Source organism: Blennius ocellaris (genome assembly GCF_963422515.1).
Source record: "Blennius ocellaris genome assembly, contig: SCAFFOLD_384, whole genome shotgun sequence".
In the NCBI taxonomy this organism is placed as follows: domain Eukaryota; kingdom Metazoa; phylum Chordata; class Actinopteri; order Blenniiformes; family Blenniidae; genus Blennius; species Blennius ocellaris.
The window spans coordinates 3888-19125 of NW_027662142.1; the positions used below are offsets into that span (position 1 = coordinate 3888).

General features: G+C 45.8%; 3 protein-coding genes across 3 annotated transcripts; 1 reads left to right on the forward strand and 2 right to left on the reverse strand.

Moving 5' to 3' along the window:
• Positions 1–659: 659 nt before the first annotated feature.
• LOC308148226 (snRNA-activating protein complex subunit 1-like) lies at positions 660–7225 on the reverse strand. Its single transcript, XM_080521671.1, has 11 exons — positions 7147–7225; positions 6945–7113; positions 5249–5408; positions 4751–4891; positions 4251–4355; positions 3742–3939; positions 3473–3553; positions 2193–2255; positions 1513–1645; positions 1113–1172; positions 660–907 (listed from the first exon to the last, which is right to left on the reverse strand). Exons 2-11 carry the CDS (start codon positions 7073–7075, stop codon positions 900–902), a joined length of 1080 nt encoding a protein of 359 aa, XP_080377797.1. The 5' UTR covers positions 7076–7113; positions 7147–7225; the 3' UTR covers positions 660–899.
• Positions 7226–7519: 294 nt separating this feature from the next.
• yipf6 (Yip1 domain family, member 6) lies at positions 7520–10461 on the forward strand. The gene is made up of 2 exons (XM_080521670.1): positions 7520–8036; positions 9997–10461. The coding sequence occupies exons 1-2, from the start codon at positions 7695–7697 to the stop codon at positions 10342–10344; spliced, it is 690 nt and encodes a 229-aa protein (XP_080377796.1). The 5' UTR covers positions 7520–7694; the 3' UTR covers positions 10345–10461.
• A 2669-nt stretch (positions 10462–13130) lies between these two features.
• Positions 13131–14854, reverse strand: dtd2 (D-aminoacyl-tRNA deacylase 2). Its single transcript, XM_080521672.1, has 2 exons — positions 14784–14854; positions 13131–13619 (listed from the first exon to the last, which is right to left on the reverse strand). Exon 2 carries the CDS (start codon positions 13606–13608, stop codon positions 13291–13293), a length of 318 nt encoding a protein of 105 aa, XP_080377798.1. The 5' UTR covers positions 13609–13619; positions 14784–14854; the 3' UTR covers positions 13131–13290.
• Between the last annotated feature and the right edge of the window lie 384 nt (positions 14855–15238).

Genomic DNA, 15238 nt, shown 5'->3' on the forward strand with positions numbered 1-15238 from the left:
TGTGTATATATATATACACATATGTGTGTATATATATATACACATATGTACATATATACATATGTGTATATATATATACACATATGTGTGTATATATATATACACATATGTATATATGTACATATATATATATACATATGTGTATATATATATATATACATATGTATATATATATACACATATGTATATATGTATATACACATATGTATATATGTACATATGTATATATATATATATATATACACATATGTATATATATACATATGTATATATGTATATACACATATGTATATATGTACATATGTGTATATATATATATACACATATGTATATATACACACATATGTATATATATATATATACATATGTGTATATATATATATATATACACATATGTATATATACACACATATGTATATATATATATATATACATATGTGTATATGTATATGTATATATACACACATATGTATATAACATCACGCTTGTGATAATTTCTGATTATTTCTACTTCTGATCCTTCTGAGAGCCTTTTATTTGTCTTTTTTATATTTTTTTTATATTTTCAACTCATCAAACTGAAAGACTTTTAGATAAACAGCAAACATAAAAATAAAAAATGTTTTATGTAAAACCGTGACAAAATCAACCAAAACATATGAAGTGAAAAAAGCTTCATTAACATTTACATGGATTTGTGTTTTTTAAACATCAACAATGTTGTTGAACATTTTAAAGGTTAAACAGTGAAAAATTCACAAAACAAACCAGAAAATCACGTCTTTAAAAAATCTACAGGCTAAAATTAAACAAACTGGAATCATAAAGCAGACGCTGAACTTCTTCTCCTCCTTCTCCTCCTCCTTCTTCTCCTCCTTCTCCTCCTCCATGTTTGTCCTTCACTTTTCTGAAATAAAGAAAAGAAGCTGAGTGAATAAATCCTGGTTTATTGTGAGGAACTATTAGAATTTGTTAAACTTGTTCATCAAAGAGAAATTGAATAAAAAACAGTTAAAGTTGAAAGTCTTCAGTCGCGATTCTTCATCATTCATCTTCACTTTGATCAAAATCAAAACACAACTTTCATTTTGAGAAGAAAATAAAATATTTACTGTCGGACTGGAGGGAGGTCAAGGAGCTGATGAGGGTGGAGCCTCCTGGACAGACACCTCCTGGAGGAGGAGGAGCAGGAGCAGGAGCAGGAGGAGGAAGAGGAGGAGGAGGAGGAGGAGGAAGAGGAGGAGCAGGAGGAGGAGGAGGAAGAGGAGGAGCAAGAGGAGGAGCAGGAGGAGGAGGAGGAAGAGGAGGAGCAAGAGGAGGAGCAGGAGGAGGAGCAGGAGGAGGAGCAGGAGGAGGAGGAGCAGGAGGAAGAGGAAGAGGAGGAGGAGGAGAAGGAAGAGAAGGAGGGGAAGGAGGAGGAGGAGGAGGAGAAGGAAGAGAAGGAGGAGAAGGAGGAGGATAATTAGCATTAGCATTGCCACAGGAGGGTTGAGGGTTTGAATCCCGACCCACCAGCCAGGCAGAGCCTCTCCTTGGTTCTGGCCTTGAGCGAACGTTTCCTGGAGGAGTGGCGGCGGAGAGTCGTCTCCTCCTCCTGACCCGTCGTGTTCACCTCCACCTGACGGTGGCGCCGCGACCTGCTGGCCTGCAGGACCACCAGACTGTTAGTGGGGGGGGGGGGGGGGGGGGGGGCTAGCTAACTGACGGCTACAAACACATTCAGCAATCGAAAACATTTATTTATACAGAAATTATTTCTATTTATAAATAAATAAAAAATGTTAATAGATTAATTTTAAAAAATTATAAATAAATAATTACATTTTTTTGTTTCATTTTATTCATAAAAAATACAATGAAACGAATATATATAAACAGAATATGACAAATATGAAATATTTATGTTTCACGTGTGAAAAAATTCAAATTAAATGTTTTTAAATTGTGATTAAACGGTCAATTTCTAACAAAAATATTAGAAAAATAACCAAACAAAGAAACGGTGCAGAAAATATATTGAAATCAATAAAATTATTTAAGGAGCATTATTTGGATTTAAATGAAAAAACTACATGAATCAATACACTTTTTTTTAATTTTGGTTTGTGTTTTATTTGTTTATCAGAGTTTAAAAACAATGAAAAGACGTTGTGTTCTTGTGTTAAAATGATGAAAAGCCTTTGGAGACGAACCTCCGCGGCGCCGCCGTACGACTTCCACTTGATGGACGACAGAAGTTCTGCTCTTCTGGACGCCTGGAGACACAAACAGGCCGCGTGGCACCATCATGTCACATGATGTCACATGATGTCACACTGATGTCACATGATGTCACATGATGTCACATGATGTCACACTGATGTCACACTGATGTCACATGATGTCACATGATGTCACACTGATGTCACATGATGTCACACTGATGTCACACTGATGTCACATGATGTCACACTGATGTCACATGATGTCACACGATGTCACACGATGTCACACTGATGTCACATGATGTCACATGATGTCACATGATGTCACACGATGTCACACGATGTCACACGATGTCACACTGATGTCACATGATGTCACATGATGTCACACTGATGTCACATGATGTCACATGATGTCACATGATGTCACACTGATGTCACACTGATGTCACATGATGTCACATGATGTCACACGATGTCACACGATGTCACATGATGTCACATGATGTCACATGATGTCACACTGATGTCACATGATGTCACATGATGTCACACTGATGTCACATGATGTCACACGATGTCACACGATGTCACACTGATGTCACATGATGTCACATGATGTCACACTGATGTCACATGATGTCACACTGATGTCACATGATGTCACATGATGTCACATGATGTCACATGATGTCACATGATGTCACATGATGTCACACGATGTCACACGATGTCACACTGATGTCACATGATGTCACATGATGTCACATGATGTCACACTGATGTCACATGATGTCACACGATGTCACACGATGTCACACGATGTCACATGATGTCACACTGATGTCACATGATGTCACACTGATGTCACATGATGTCACATGATGTCACATGATGTCACATGATGTCACATGATGTCACACTGATGTCACATGATGTCACATGATGTCACACTGATGTCACATGATGTCACACGATGTCACACGATGTCACACGATGTCACATGATGTCACACTGATGTCACATGATGTCACACTGATGTCACATGATGTCACACGATGTCACATGATGTCACATGATGTCACACTGATGTCACATGATGTCACACTGATGTCACACTGATGTCACATGATGTCACACTGATGTCACATGATGTCACTGCTTCTCAAAAAGCGCCACCTGGAACACGCTTCCAAAAACTGCTTTGTGTCTTTTACACTGAAAGGGTGAAAACAGATCTCAGACTAAAATAAAGTAGAAATGTGAACCTGCTGAGACGAAGACGTTCCGCCGCCGTGTTGCAGAGCGCCGCCGTGCTGCAGAGCGCCGCCGTGTTGCAGAGCGCCATCCTGAACAGAACCAGAACCAGAACCAGAACCAGAGCAGCTTGTCACCAGTCGTCATGGATCAAAGGACACAAAGACGTTTCTAATAGAATCAGTGTGTGAAAATCAACATTTCTATTGTTTTTGTCTGATGAAAGAAGGAACGAAGTGTGAAAATGTGAAGTTGTTCTGGTGGTTCTGGTGGTTCTGACCCGCCTCAGCTGCCACTTGTAGAAGTCCAGCACGGTGCTGCGGAGCTGAGGGACCAGGTCTGACTGGACCAGGTCCATGCCTGAAACCCCCGGACCTCCAGGACCTCCAGGACCTGCTGGACCTCCAGGACCCCCCGGGGCTGGAGGAACCACAGACTTCTTCAACTTCTCATAGAGCTGATGGACGTTGGACATTTCCTGTAAAGATCAAAGGTCAGCAGAGATGAAGTCTGAGGAAGAGGAGGAGGAGGAGGAAGAGGACGAGGAAGAGGAAGAGGAGGAAGAAGAGGAGGAAGAGGAGGAGAGGAAGAGGAAGAGGAAGAAGAGGAGGAAGAGGAAGAGGAGGAAGAAGAGGAGGAAGAGGAGGAGAGGAAGAGGAAGAGGAAGAAGAGGAGGAAGAGGAAGAGGAGGAAGAGGAGGAGAGGAAGAGGAAGAGGAAGAAGAGGAGGAGAGGAAGAGGAAGAAGAGGAGGAGAGGAAGAGGAAGAGGAAGAGTTTTCCTCTGTTCACCTCCAGCAGGTCGATGTTGATCAGCTCTTGAGGACGAGACGTTCGTTCCATGAATTCTTCACAAACCATCGACCGTTCAACCTTCCTCTTCTTCTGGTACGTCAACTGAGAGGAAGAGGAGGAGGAGGAGGAAGAGGAGGAGGAGGAGGAGGAAGAGGAAGAGGAAGAAGAAGAGGAGGAAGAGGAGGAGAAAATCATATTTTAATTTCTACCAGTAAGAATTTCTTATGATTTTTAGTTTTGGAAGAAATTTAAAAATGTCCACCTCTTTTTTTAAACTCAGTTTTATTTGATATATAATAATTAAATTGTGTTTACAATAAAGCCGTTAAACCCTCAGACTGTTAAATATCTTGTAGATTTATTTTGATACATTTCAGGCTGTTCTAACTTTTCCTTTCTTCATGTTTATTTCTTCTTCCTCTTTATCTCCATTAAACTCATTTTCCTGATCAGTCCCTCCGTCTTAAAGGTGCAAGCTTTATTTTGAAGGGCCTGACCAGTGTGGGCATGGCGGTGAAGGCGAAGGCTCTGCAGGCCTGCAGCTTGTGCAGGATGTAGACCACGTCGTGGTGCTGCGCCGCTGCAGCGTCTCTCTGGAACCGCTGCACCTGGTCCCAGTCCCGCAGCGCCACGCGGACCTGCAGCCAGAGAGCAGGGTCAGCCGGGAGGGGGCGGGGCCTAGAGGGAGGGGCGGGGCCTGTCGGGAGGGGGCGGGGACTAGCGGGAGGAGGCGGGGCCTGGGGAGGGGAGGGGCCTAGCGGGGGGAGGCGGGGCCTAGTGGGGGGGAGGGAGGGGACGGGGCCTAGCGGGGGGAGGCGGGGCCTAGCGGGGCCCAGCGGGGGGAGGGAGGGGCGGGGCCTAGCGGGGGGAGGCGGGGCCTAGCGGGGCCCAGCGGGGGGAGGGAGGGGACGGGGCCTAGCGGGGGGAGGCGGGGCCTAGCGGGGCCCAGCGGGGGGAGGGAGGGGCGGGGCCTAGCGGGGGGAGGCGGTCCAGACCTGCTCCGGCGGCGTGGCGCTCTGCCCCCGGTACAGGCTGGACAGCAGGAACAGGCCCCCCACACGGATCTGGAAGCTGAACGGCGGCAGGAGGAAGGGCAAGGCGGCGTCCAGGACCAGACGGCTGAACGCTCGTTTCTCGTGACGAGTCACCAAGCCGCTGGGGGCGAAAAGACAACATGAGGACAAAAGACAGGAAGGACGTGATGCGACTGATTTTAACCAAATGAAACCGGACCTGCAGGAAAAGTGGAGGAAAAACCAGGAAGGTTAGAGGAAGTTAGAGGAGACAGTTGTTGTAAAGGACAGACAGGAGACAGTTGTGGTAAAGGACAGACAGGAGACAGTTGTTGTAAAGGACAGACAGGAGACAGTTGTGGTAAAGGACAGACAGGAGACAGTTGTTGTAAAGGACAGACAGGAGACAGTTGTTGTAAGGACAGAGAGGAGACAGTTGTTGTAAAGGACAGACAGAAGACAGTTGTTGTAAAGGACAGACAGGAGACAGTTGTTGTAAAGGACAGACAGGAGACAGTTGTGGTAAAGGACAGACAGGAGACAGTTGTGGTAAAGGACAGACAGGAGACAGTTGTTGTAAAGGACAGACAGGAGACAGTTGTTGTACAGGACAGACAGGAGACAGTTGTTGTACAGGACAGACAGGAGACAGTTGTTGTACAGGACAGACAGGAGACAGTTGTTGTAAAGGACAGACAGGAGACAGTTGTGGTAAAGGACAGACAGGAGACAGTTGTGGTAAAGGACAGACAGGAGACAGTTGTTGTAAAGGACAGACAGGAGACAGTTGTGGTAAAGGACAGACAGGAGACAGTTGTGGTAAAGGACAGACAGGAGACAGTTGTTGTAAAGGACAGACAGGAGACAGTTGTTGTAAAGGACAGACAGGAGACAGTTGTGGTAAAGGACAGACAGGAGACAGTTGTTGTACAGGACAGACAGGAGACAGTTGTTGTAAAGGACAGACAGGAGACAGTTGTTGTAAAGGACAGACAGGAGACAGTTGTGGTAAAGGACAGACAGGAGACAGTTGTGGTAAAGGACAGACAGGAGACAGTTGTTGTAAAGGACAGACAGGAGACAGTTGTGGTAAAGGACAGACAGGAGACAGTTGTTGTAAAGGACAGACAGGAGACAGTTGTTGTAAAGGACAGACAGGAGACAGTTGTTGTAAAGGACAGACAGGAGACAGTTGTTGTACAGGACAGACAGGAGACAGTTGTTGTACAGGACAGACAGGAGACAGTTGTTGTAAAGGACAGACAGGAGACAGTTGTTGTACAGGACAGACAGGAGACAGTTGTTGTAAAGGACAGACAGGAGACAGTTGTTGTAAAGGACAGACAGGAGACAGTTGTGGTAAAGGACAGACAGGAGACAGTTGTGGTAAAGGACAGACAGGAGACAGTTGTGGTAAAGGACAGACAGGAGACAGTTGTTGTAAAGGACAGACACGAGACAGTTGTGGTAAAGGACAGACAGGAGACAGTTGTGGTAAAGGACAGACAGGAGACAGTTGTGGTAAAGGACAGACAGGAGACAGTTGTGGTAAAGGACAGACAGGAGACAGTTGTTGTAAGGACAGACACGAGACAGTTGTGGTAAAGGACAGACAGGAGACAGTTGTGGTAAAGGACAGACAGGAGACAGTTGTGGTAAAGGACAGACAGGAACCTACTAGAAGATGTGTGAGAACTTCATTTCCCTCCAGACGTTGCAGAAAACCTCGAAGCGGACAGACTGGGTGTCCTGGAAGCGCCTCAGCAGCTCCTCGCAGTCCGCCTTCACCTGGACCCGCCAGTCCTCCATCAGTCCTCCGTCACTCCTCCATCAGTCCTCCATCAGTCCTCCATCAGTCCTCCACCAGTCCTCCGTCACACGGACTGAATGACGAACAACCGACGATTTAACGAGGGAAAAAGCTCCTCTGGACGTAAACAAGCGACTGAAACGCGCCTGGATGCGTCACCAAAACGCGACAGTGATGATGCATTCATGAGAGTAGGACGATGAATGACCGCCCCCATATCTATTAAACAAAATTACAGTATACAGAATGACCAGCTCACTTCATGCTAACAGCGTCTCACGTTTTCTGTGATATAGGCGTAACTAGAAACACGACAGTTAATCTACTTCATGTTGTTGAAGTGAACAGTTTCTCACCGCGGGAGGCGGAGCTTACTTTGAAATATCCGAGTCGAACCTGAACGCACCAAAAGGATTTCGTTGCGTCAGCGACGTGGACCGGAAGTAAACAATCCCCAGCTGACGTGGAGCTGCAGGTCGCAGCCGTTTGTCTCCGGATTAAAACTCGACGCCAGAAGTTCAATCCGAGGGACGTTCCGGAGCCTCGCGGACACTTTGTGGCCTCAAATCGACCCGGCGGCCTCGGATTTACTTCAGACTTCCCTCTCGCGCAGCGATCATGGCGGCGGCGGATGAGGCCAGCAGGCCGTTCGCCGGCCTGTCCGACGTCTCCATCTCGGAGGACATCCCGGTGGAGGGGGACATCTCCGTCCCCATGAGCTCCGCCCGGAGGGAGGACGACTACTTCTCCACGCTGGACGAGCCGGTGAAGGAGACCATCCTGCGGGACCTGCGCGCGGTGGGCACCAAGTTCGTGCACGTCCTGTACCCGAAGCGCAGCTCGGCCCTGCTGCGGGACTGGGACCTGTGGGGGCCCCTGCTGCTCTGCGTCACCCTGGCGCTGCTGCTGCAGGGCGGCGCGGCCGACAAGGCCGACCAGGGGGGGCCGCAGTTCGCCGAGGTACGGCCCGACGTCTGTCCGCCGCTTAACGCCCGCTGGCGGGTTTCTAGCTAGTAGCGGCGGTCACCAGTTAGCACGGACACCAGTTGATCCGCAACACCCTCCGATTACCACGGTGCGAAGTTAAACATCACGCGTGTGAAATTCCTGAAATCTGAGCTTTTACTAACGTCCCAACGCACCGATCTGGACAAATAAACCGTGACTAATGTCAGAAATATAAACTTTAGATGGATTAAACTCAACCACAAAACAAAATAACCTGAAGAAGATTGTATAATTTTCAAAAATGTGGATAAAAACATGTAATGGTCACAAAATGAGAATTTTAAAAGCTGTGAAACACTAAAACACCCTCATATTAACACAACCACGGACATTAAAAAGCTAAAGGATATAAAACAAATTAAAAAAAAAAACCTCAAGTCAAATATATTTAAAGAAATGCAAAAAACATAAATACCGGATGGTCGCAGTGACGTAGAGCTACAGAGGCATTAATCCACTGAACAAGTGACATGGAAACTTGAAAAGTGTTTTTTACAGGAACAAAGTACAAACAAAAATACAATCCAATATATTCATTAATCCCAGATAGAGACAAACAACAACAAGCCATGACAGTGTTTCCACAGGGACATACATTTATCTAAAACAATTTAAAAGGAGGACAAAAAAGTGAATCGGCAACAAATCTATACATGTAAAGTAGAATTTTTCCCCCCAGACGAACAAATATGGACGAGCTGCAAAATGAAAGCAAAAATAGTGAAGGGTTCAAGGGTTCAAGGTGTTTTATTGTCGCCTCAACATTAAAAGCAGGTTTCACAGTGTAATGCAATTCTTACTTTGCCGTCGACCCTGGAGCCGACGTACGTACAGAAGTATATACACAAGAAAATAAAATAACAGAGCAGTGCAAAAATATTAGTAAGAAAGTGAGATGTGCAAAATGTAAACATGTCAGAAGCTGTTGACGGTACATAATGTTGACTGTCAAAATAAAAGTACCAAGTTGGATAGTTACTACGGTGACTTTCAAAATAAAAGTACCAAGTTGGATTGCTATTATGGTGACTGTCAAAATAAAACCACCAAGTTGGATTGTTATTATGGTGACTGTCAAATTAAAAGTACCAAGTTGGATAGTTATTACGGTGACTGTCAAATTAAAAGTACCAAGTTGGATAGTTATTACAGTGACCCTCAAAATAAAACCACCAAGTTGGATTGTTATTATGGTGACTGTCAAAATAAAAGTACCAAGTTGGACAGTTATTACGGTGACTGTCAAATTAAAAGTACCAAGTTGGATAGTTATTACGGTGACTGTCAAATTAAAAGTACCAAGTTGGATAGTTATTATGGTGACTGTCAAAATAAAACCACCAAGTTGGATTGTTATTACGGTGACTGTCAAAATAAAAGTACCAAGTTGGATAGTTATTATGGTGACTGTCAAAATAAAAGTACCAAGTTGGATAGTTATTACGGTGACTGTCAAATTAAAAGTACCAAGTTGGATAGTTATTATGGTGACTGTCAAAATAAAACCACCAAGTTGGATTGTTATTACGGTGACTGTCAAAATAAAAGTACCAAGTTGGATTGTTATTACGGTGACTGTCAAATTAAAAGTACCAAGTTGGATAGTTATTATGGTGACTGTCAAAATAAAAGTACCAAGTTGGATAGTTATTACGGTGACCCTCAAAATAAAACCACCAAGTTGGATTGTTATTATGGTGACTGTCAAAATAAAAGTACCAAGTTGGATTGTTATTACGGTGACTGTCAAAATAAAAGTCCAGTAGAATAAGAGTCAGGACGCCACCGAGGGAACTTTGTTCTGATGGTCTCTACTGAGCATGTGCAGAGGAAGCGTTTGCGACATCCATGTTATTCAATGTGTGTGTGTGTGTGTGTGTGTGTGTGTGTGTGTGTGTGTGTGTGTGTGCAGGTGTTTGTGATCGTGTGGTTCGGCTCCATCATCATCACCCTGAACTCCAAGCTGCTGGGCGGCCGCCTGTCCTTCTTCCAGAGCCTGTGCGTCCTGGGCTACTGCATCCTGCCGCTGACGGCGGCCATGGTGGCGTGCCGCCTGGTGCTGCTGGTGCTGGCCGGCACCGCCTCCTTCGCCGTGCGCCTGGCGCTGGTCGCCGCCTCCTTCGGCTGGTCCACCTTCGCCTCCACCGCCTTCCTGGCCGACAGCCAGCCGCCACACCGCAAGGCGCTGGTGGTGTACCCCGTCTTCCTCTTCTACTTCGTCATCGGCTGGATGGTGCTCACCTTCTCGCCCTCGCAGTGAGGCGGGGGGGGGGGGGGGGGGGGGGGGGTTGTCCTCACCTTCTTGCCCTCGCAGTGAGGCGGGGGGGCCACGGCGAGCTTCCTGGGGGGGGGGAGTATTCAGACTTTCGGGGGACTTTGGACACGAAGGAGCAGACGCTCTTATTTTTTTATGTTTACATTGATGAGCTTGTACAGAGAAATCCTGGGTGGAGGTGGAGGTGGAGGTGGAAGGCTGTTTCTCCTCCTTCTGGGTGTAAATAAAGGATGAAACTGTCGGCGGCTGAACGCGTCACCACCTGCATCACAGTCACTCAGAAGGAAAACCCAGGGAAAGTTTCCAAACGACACAAAGACCAAAGTCAGACTGAGAAAATAAATCAAAAGAAAAGGTGAAAACAAAACACTGAGGAGAGAAAGAGGAATAACGACACAGAGAGGAAAAGAAGAAAACAAACATAAAACAAGAAATCACAAGAAGAAACTTTCAGAAAGTTTCAGAAATGAAACACAAAGAGAAGAAAAGTAGAAACGACACAAAACGAATCAAAGACCTGGAAAAATGAAGCAAAGTTAGAAACGACTGAAAATAAGAAACAAGCCTTGAAACGGAGATGGAAACCAAATATTGCTCTTTTCTACTAGAAAAGTTTTCTAGTAGAAAAAGTACAAAAGTTTTATACTAGAAAAGTTTTCTACTAGAAAAAGTACAAAAGTTTTCTAGTAGAAAAAGTACAGAAGTTTTCTACTAGAAAAGTTTTCTACTAGAAAAAGTACAAAAGTTTTCTACTAGAAAAAGTACAAAAGTTTTCTACTAGAAAAGTTTTCTAGTAGAAAAAGTACAAAAGTTTTCTACTAGAAAACTTTTCTAGTAGGAAAAAGTACAAAAGTTTTCTACTAGAAAACTTTTCTAGTAGGAAAAAGTACAAAAGTTTTCTACTAGAAAACTTTTCTAGTAGAAAAAGTACAAAAGTTTTCTACTAGAAAACTTTTCTTTGGACCAGAATATTTACAAACTCGCGGGGAAACATCCGCCACAAACAAACAAACAAAGGAGGCGTCTGCAGTCAAAAGAGTGTAAATAAACCAACAGGTTAAAGATCAAACCTCTGAGATTTTCACAATAAAATGAATCCAACAGACAAGATGAGTTTGAGACGAACAATAGAATCAACTGATTTGTGAAGCTGCGATTCTTCAGTTTACAATGTACATGATGTTTTCTACGTATATTGGAATATTTTGTGTTGAAATCATTAATATCAGTCCGTTTCTTTCATGGACGACAGAAAAATACATTTTCTCCACAAATTAACGTTAAAACAATCTATTTTTAGTTTAGTAACGATCTTATCTTGTGAGTCACTTTAAATGTTTCCTTTACTTTTCAGGGAACGAGAACAGAAAGTAGGTTTTTTGTTGTTTTTTTTAGTAAAATCACTTCACAAACATTCTGCAATAGAACCTTCAGTGTAAAAGTTTCCTTCAGTGTAAAAGCTTCCTTCAGTGTAAAAGCTTCCTTCAGTGAAGTGAATCAAATAGACATATGAGAGTAGAAGAGGCGTTCTGGAACAATTACATGGAAACTGTGGAAATGAACAGAAAATAAAACAAAACAAATCCAGAGTTTCCTTCTGAGATCAGAATTATTAATCAAATTCAAGTTTTAGTAGAACAATAAGTGTTTTTATTTATTTATATTAGAAGAAATCATTTCAACAATCGTATAAAAGAACCAAATAATAAAATTCCTCCTGTTTGTAGAAAAGTTGTAAAACCTGGAAACGTTTTCAAACTGAGGAATCGATCAGAGCAGAAACACTTTGGACTTTTTATTTGAAACTTTTAAGTTGAAGGAAACAACAGTCACATTATAACGGGTGTTTTTTTACTAGAATAGCAAAAGTGTGTGTGTGTGTGTGTGTGTGTGTGTGTGTGTGTGTGTCTCCGCGGCGTCTTGAGTCTCTACGTCCTCCAGAAAGACAGGAATACAAACTACACTGAATCCCTACTGCCCCCGGTGGCCCCCGGTGGTATTACCGTCCTGACTCCCTACTGCCCCCGGTGGCCCCCGGTGGTATTACCACCATGACTCCCTACTGCCCCCGGTGGCCCCCGGTGGTATTACCACCATGACTCCCTACTGCCCCCGGTGGCCCCCGGTGGTATTACCACCATGACTCCCTACTGCCCCCCGGTGGTATTACCACCATGACTCCCTACTGCCCCCGGTGGCCCCCGGTGGTATTACCGTCCTGACTCCCTACTGCCCCCGGTGGCCCCCGGTGGTATTACCACCATGACTCCCTACTGCCCCCGGTGGCCCCCGGTGGTATTACCGTCCTGACTCCCTACTGCCCCCGGTGGCCCCCGGTGGTATTACCGTCCTGACTCCCTACTGCCCCCGGTGGCCCCCGGTGGTATTACCGTCCTGACTCCCTACTGCCCCCGGTGGCCCCCGGTGGTATTACTGCTCGTCCTTGAAGAAGGAAAACCTTCAGATCTCAACATGGTCTAAATCCCAGGTCCGTTCCAGATCCAGGATCCTGAACCCAGACCTCCGGCTCGTCTCTCTGGCGGGACGCCAGCAGGTAGTAACCAGAGGAGAGCGCCCCCGGTGGCCCCCGGTGGTATTACCATCCTGACTCCCTACTGCCCCCGGTGGCCAGGCCTGGTACTGCAGCAGGGTTCCTCCAGCAGAAGTAGACTGAGTGGTGGCAAGGCGACCTGGGTGGGTCTGGGAGGGTCCAGGAGGTCCGGGAGGTCCTGGGTGGGTCCGGGAGGTCCGGGAGGTCCTGGGTGGGTCCGGGCGGTCCGGGAGGTCCTGGGTGGGTCCGGGAGGTCCTGGGTGGGTCCGGGCGGTCCGGGAGGTCCTGGATGGGTCCAGGAGGTCCGGGAGGTCCTGGGTGGGTCCAGGAGGTCCAGGAGGTCCTCGGTGGGTCCGGGCGGTCCAGACGGTCCGGGAGGCTCAGAACTCCAGCAGCAGGGTCTGGGGCTCGGTGGACTTGAGGACCAGCTCCTGCTTCTGGCCGTAGACCCCCTGCTCCACCCGGACCCCGGCCCTGCAGCAGCGGGACGAGGCGTCCAGCAGGTCCCTGCAGGCGGCCGCCAGGCCGGAGAACAGCTGGGCCCCCCACCACACCTCGCAGCCGGACCGGAACCGCAGCCGCCGTCCCGGGGACGCCTCCCCCACCAGGGAGTCCTGGGGGACCAGCAGGACGCTGCCGGGACGGTCCAGGACAGACACCATGTGGCGGGAGTCTTTACGGAACAGCTTGGTGGACATCAGGCTGTTGGCTGGAGGGACGGGGAGGACAAGGAGACAGACGAGGACCAGGAGACAGATGAGGACAATGAGACAGACGAGCACCAGAAGATAGACGAGGACCAGGAGGACAGACGAGGACAAGGAGATAGACGAGGACCAGGAGACAGACGAGGACCAAGAGGACAGACGAGCACCAGAAGACAAATGAGGACCAGGAGACAGACGAGGACCAGGAGGACAGACGAGCACCAGAAGACAAACGAGGACAAGAAGACAGACGAGCAACAGGAGACAGACGAGGACCAGGAGGACAGACGAGCACCAGAAGACAAATGAGGACCAGGAGACAGACGAGGACCAGGAGGACAGACGAGGACAGACGAGGACAAGGAGACATACAAGCACAAGAAGACAGACGAGGACCAGGAGGACAGACGAGGACCAGGAGGACAGACGGCGACCAGGAGACAGACGAGGACGAGGACAAGGAGACAGACAGGCCGAGACATTATAGAGTCAAACATGGACAGAGACATTCATTCAAGATGAATTAAGTTCATTATTATATAAATAAATACACATTTATTATTATTATTTCAGATTAAAACAGTTAAAGGAAAATAAATACATTTGAAGAAAAAAAAGGTGAATAAATAAAAGTAACATTTATTAAAAAAATATTATATAAAATGTAACAAATATATAAAAAGATATTAGTGACAATAACAAATGATTAATTTAAAATAATGATAAAAATGTAGAAGATAAAAGGAGGATTTTTTTAAATCATGATAAATAAATATTAAAATGATAAAAGAATAATGAACCATCGTAATTAAAAAATAAAATGTAAAGATTGTGAATATTACCAATGAAATTTAAAAATGGAAACAAAAACAAAAATATCTTTCAAATGTTTTGAAATTAAAAACAATATAAGAGATTCTTTGAATAAATGTAGAAAATAGAACTTTCTGCTGCTCAACGATCATTTTGTCTTTTATAATCTGAAGTTTGTTCTTCATCCATATTTTAAGAAATGAACCTGTTTGTTAGATATTTACCAATATTATTGATGATTATTGTAAAACTTATTAGAAATGAACATTTTCATGATCAAACAAAACATAAACACACTAAATGTCAAAAAGACAGAAAAACAATAATCGAGGTTCTGAAATAAATCGACTCACCGATTTCATAAATGACGTGTTCAGAAGACCATGGAAGAAAGAAACGTAGACCACGATCCCTTCTTCAATCTGAGAGAGAGAGAGAGGGGGGGGGGAGAGAGGGGGGGAGAGAGAGGGGGGGAGGGAGAGGGGGGAGGGAGAGAGAGAGAGAGAGAGAGAGGGGGGGGAGAGGGAAGAGGGGGAGAGAGAGAGAGAGAGAGAGAGAGAGAGAGGGAGAGGGAGAGAGAGGGGGGAGAGGGAGAGGGAGAGAGAGAGAGAGAGAGAGAGAGGGGGAGAGGGAAAGAGGGGGAGAGAGAGAGAGAGAGAGAGAGAGAGGGGGGGAGAGGGAAAGAGGGGGAGAGAGAGAGAGAGAGAGAGAGAGGGGGAGAGGGAGAGAGAGAGAGAGAGAGGGGGGAGAGAGAGGGGGAGAGAGAAAGAGAGAGAGGGAGAGAGAAAGAGGGAGAGAGAGAAAGAGG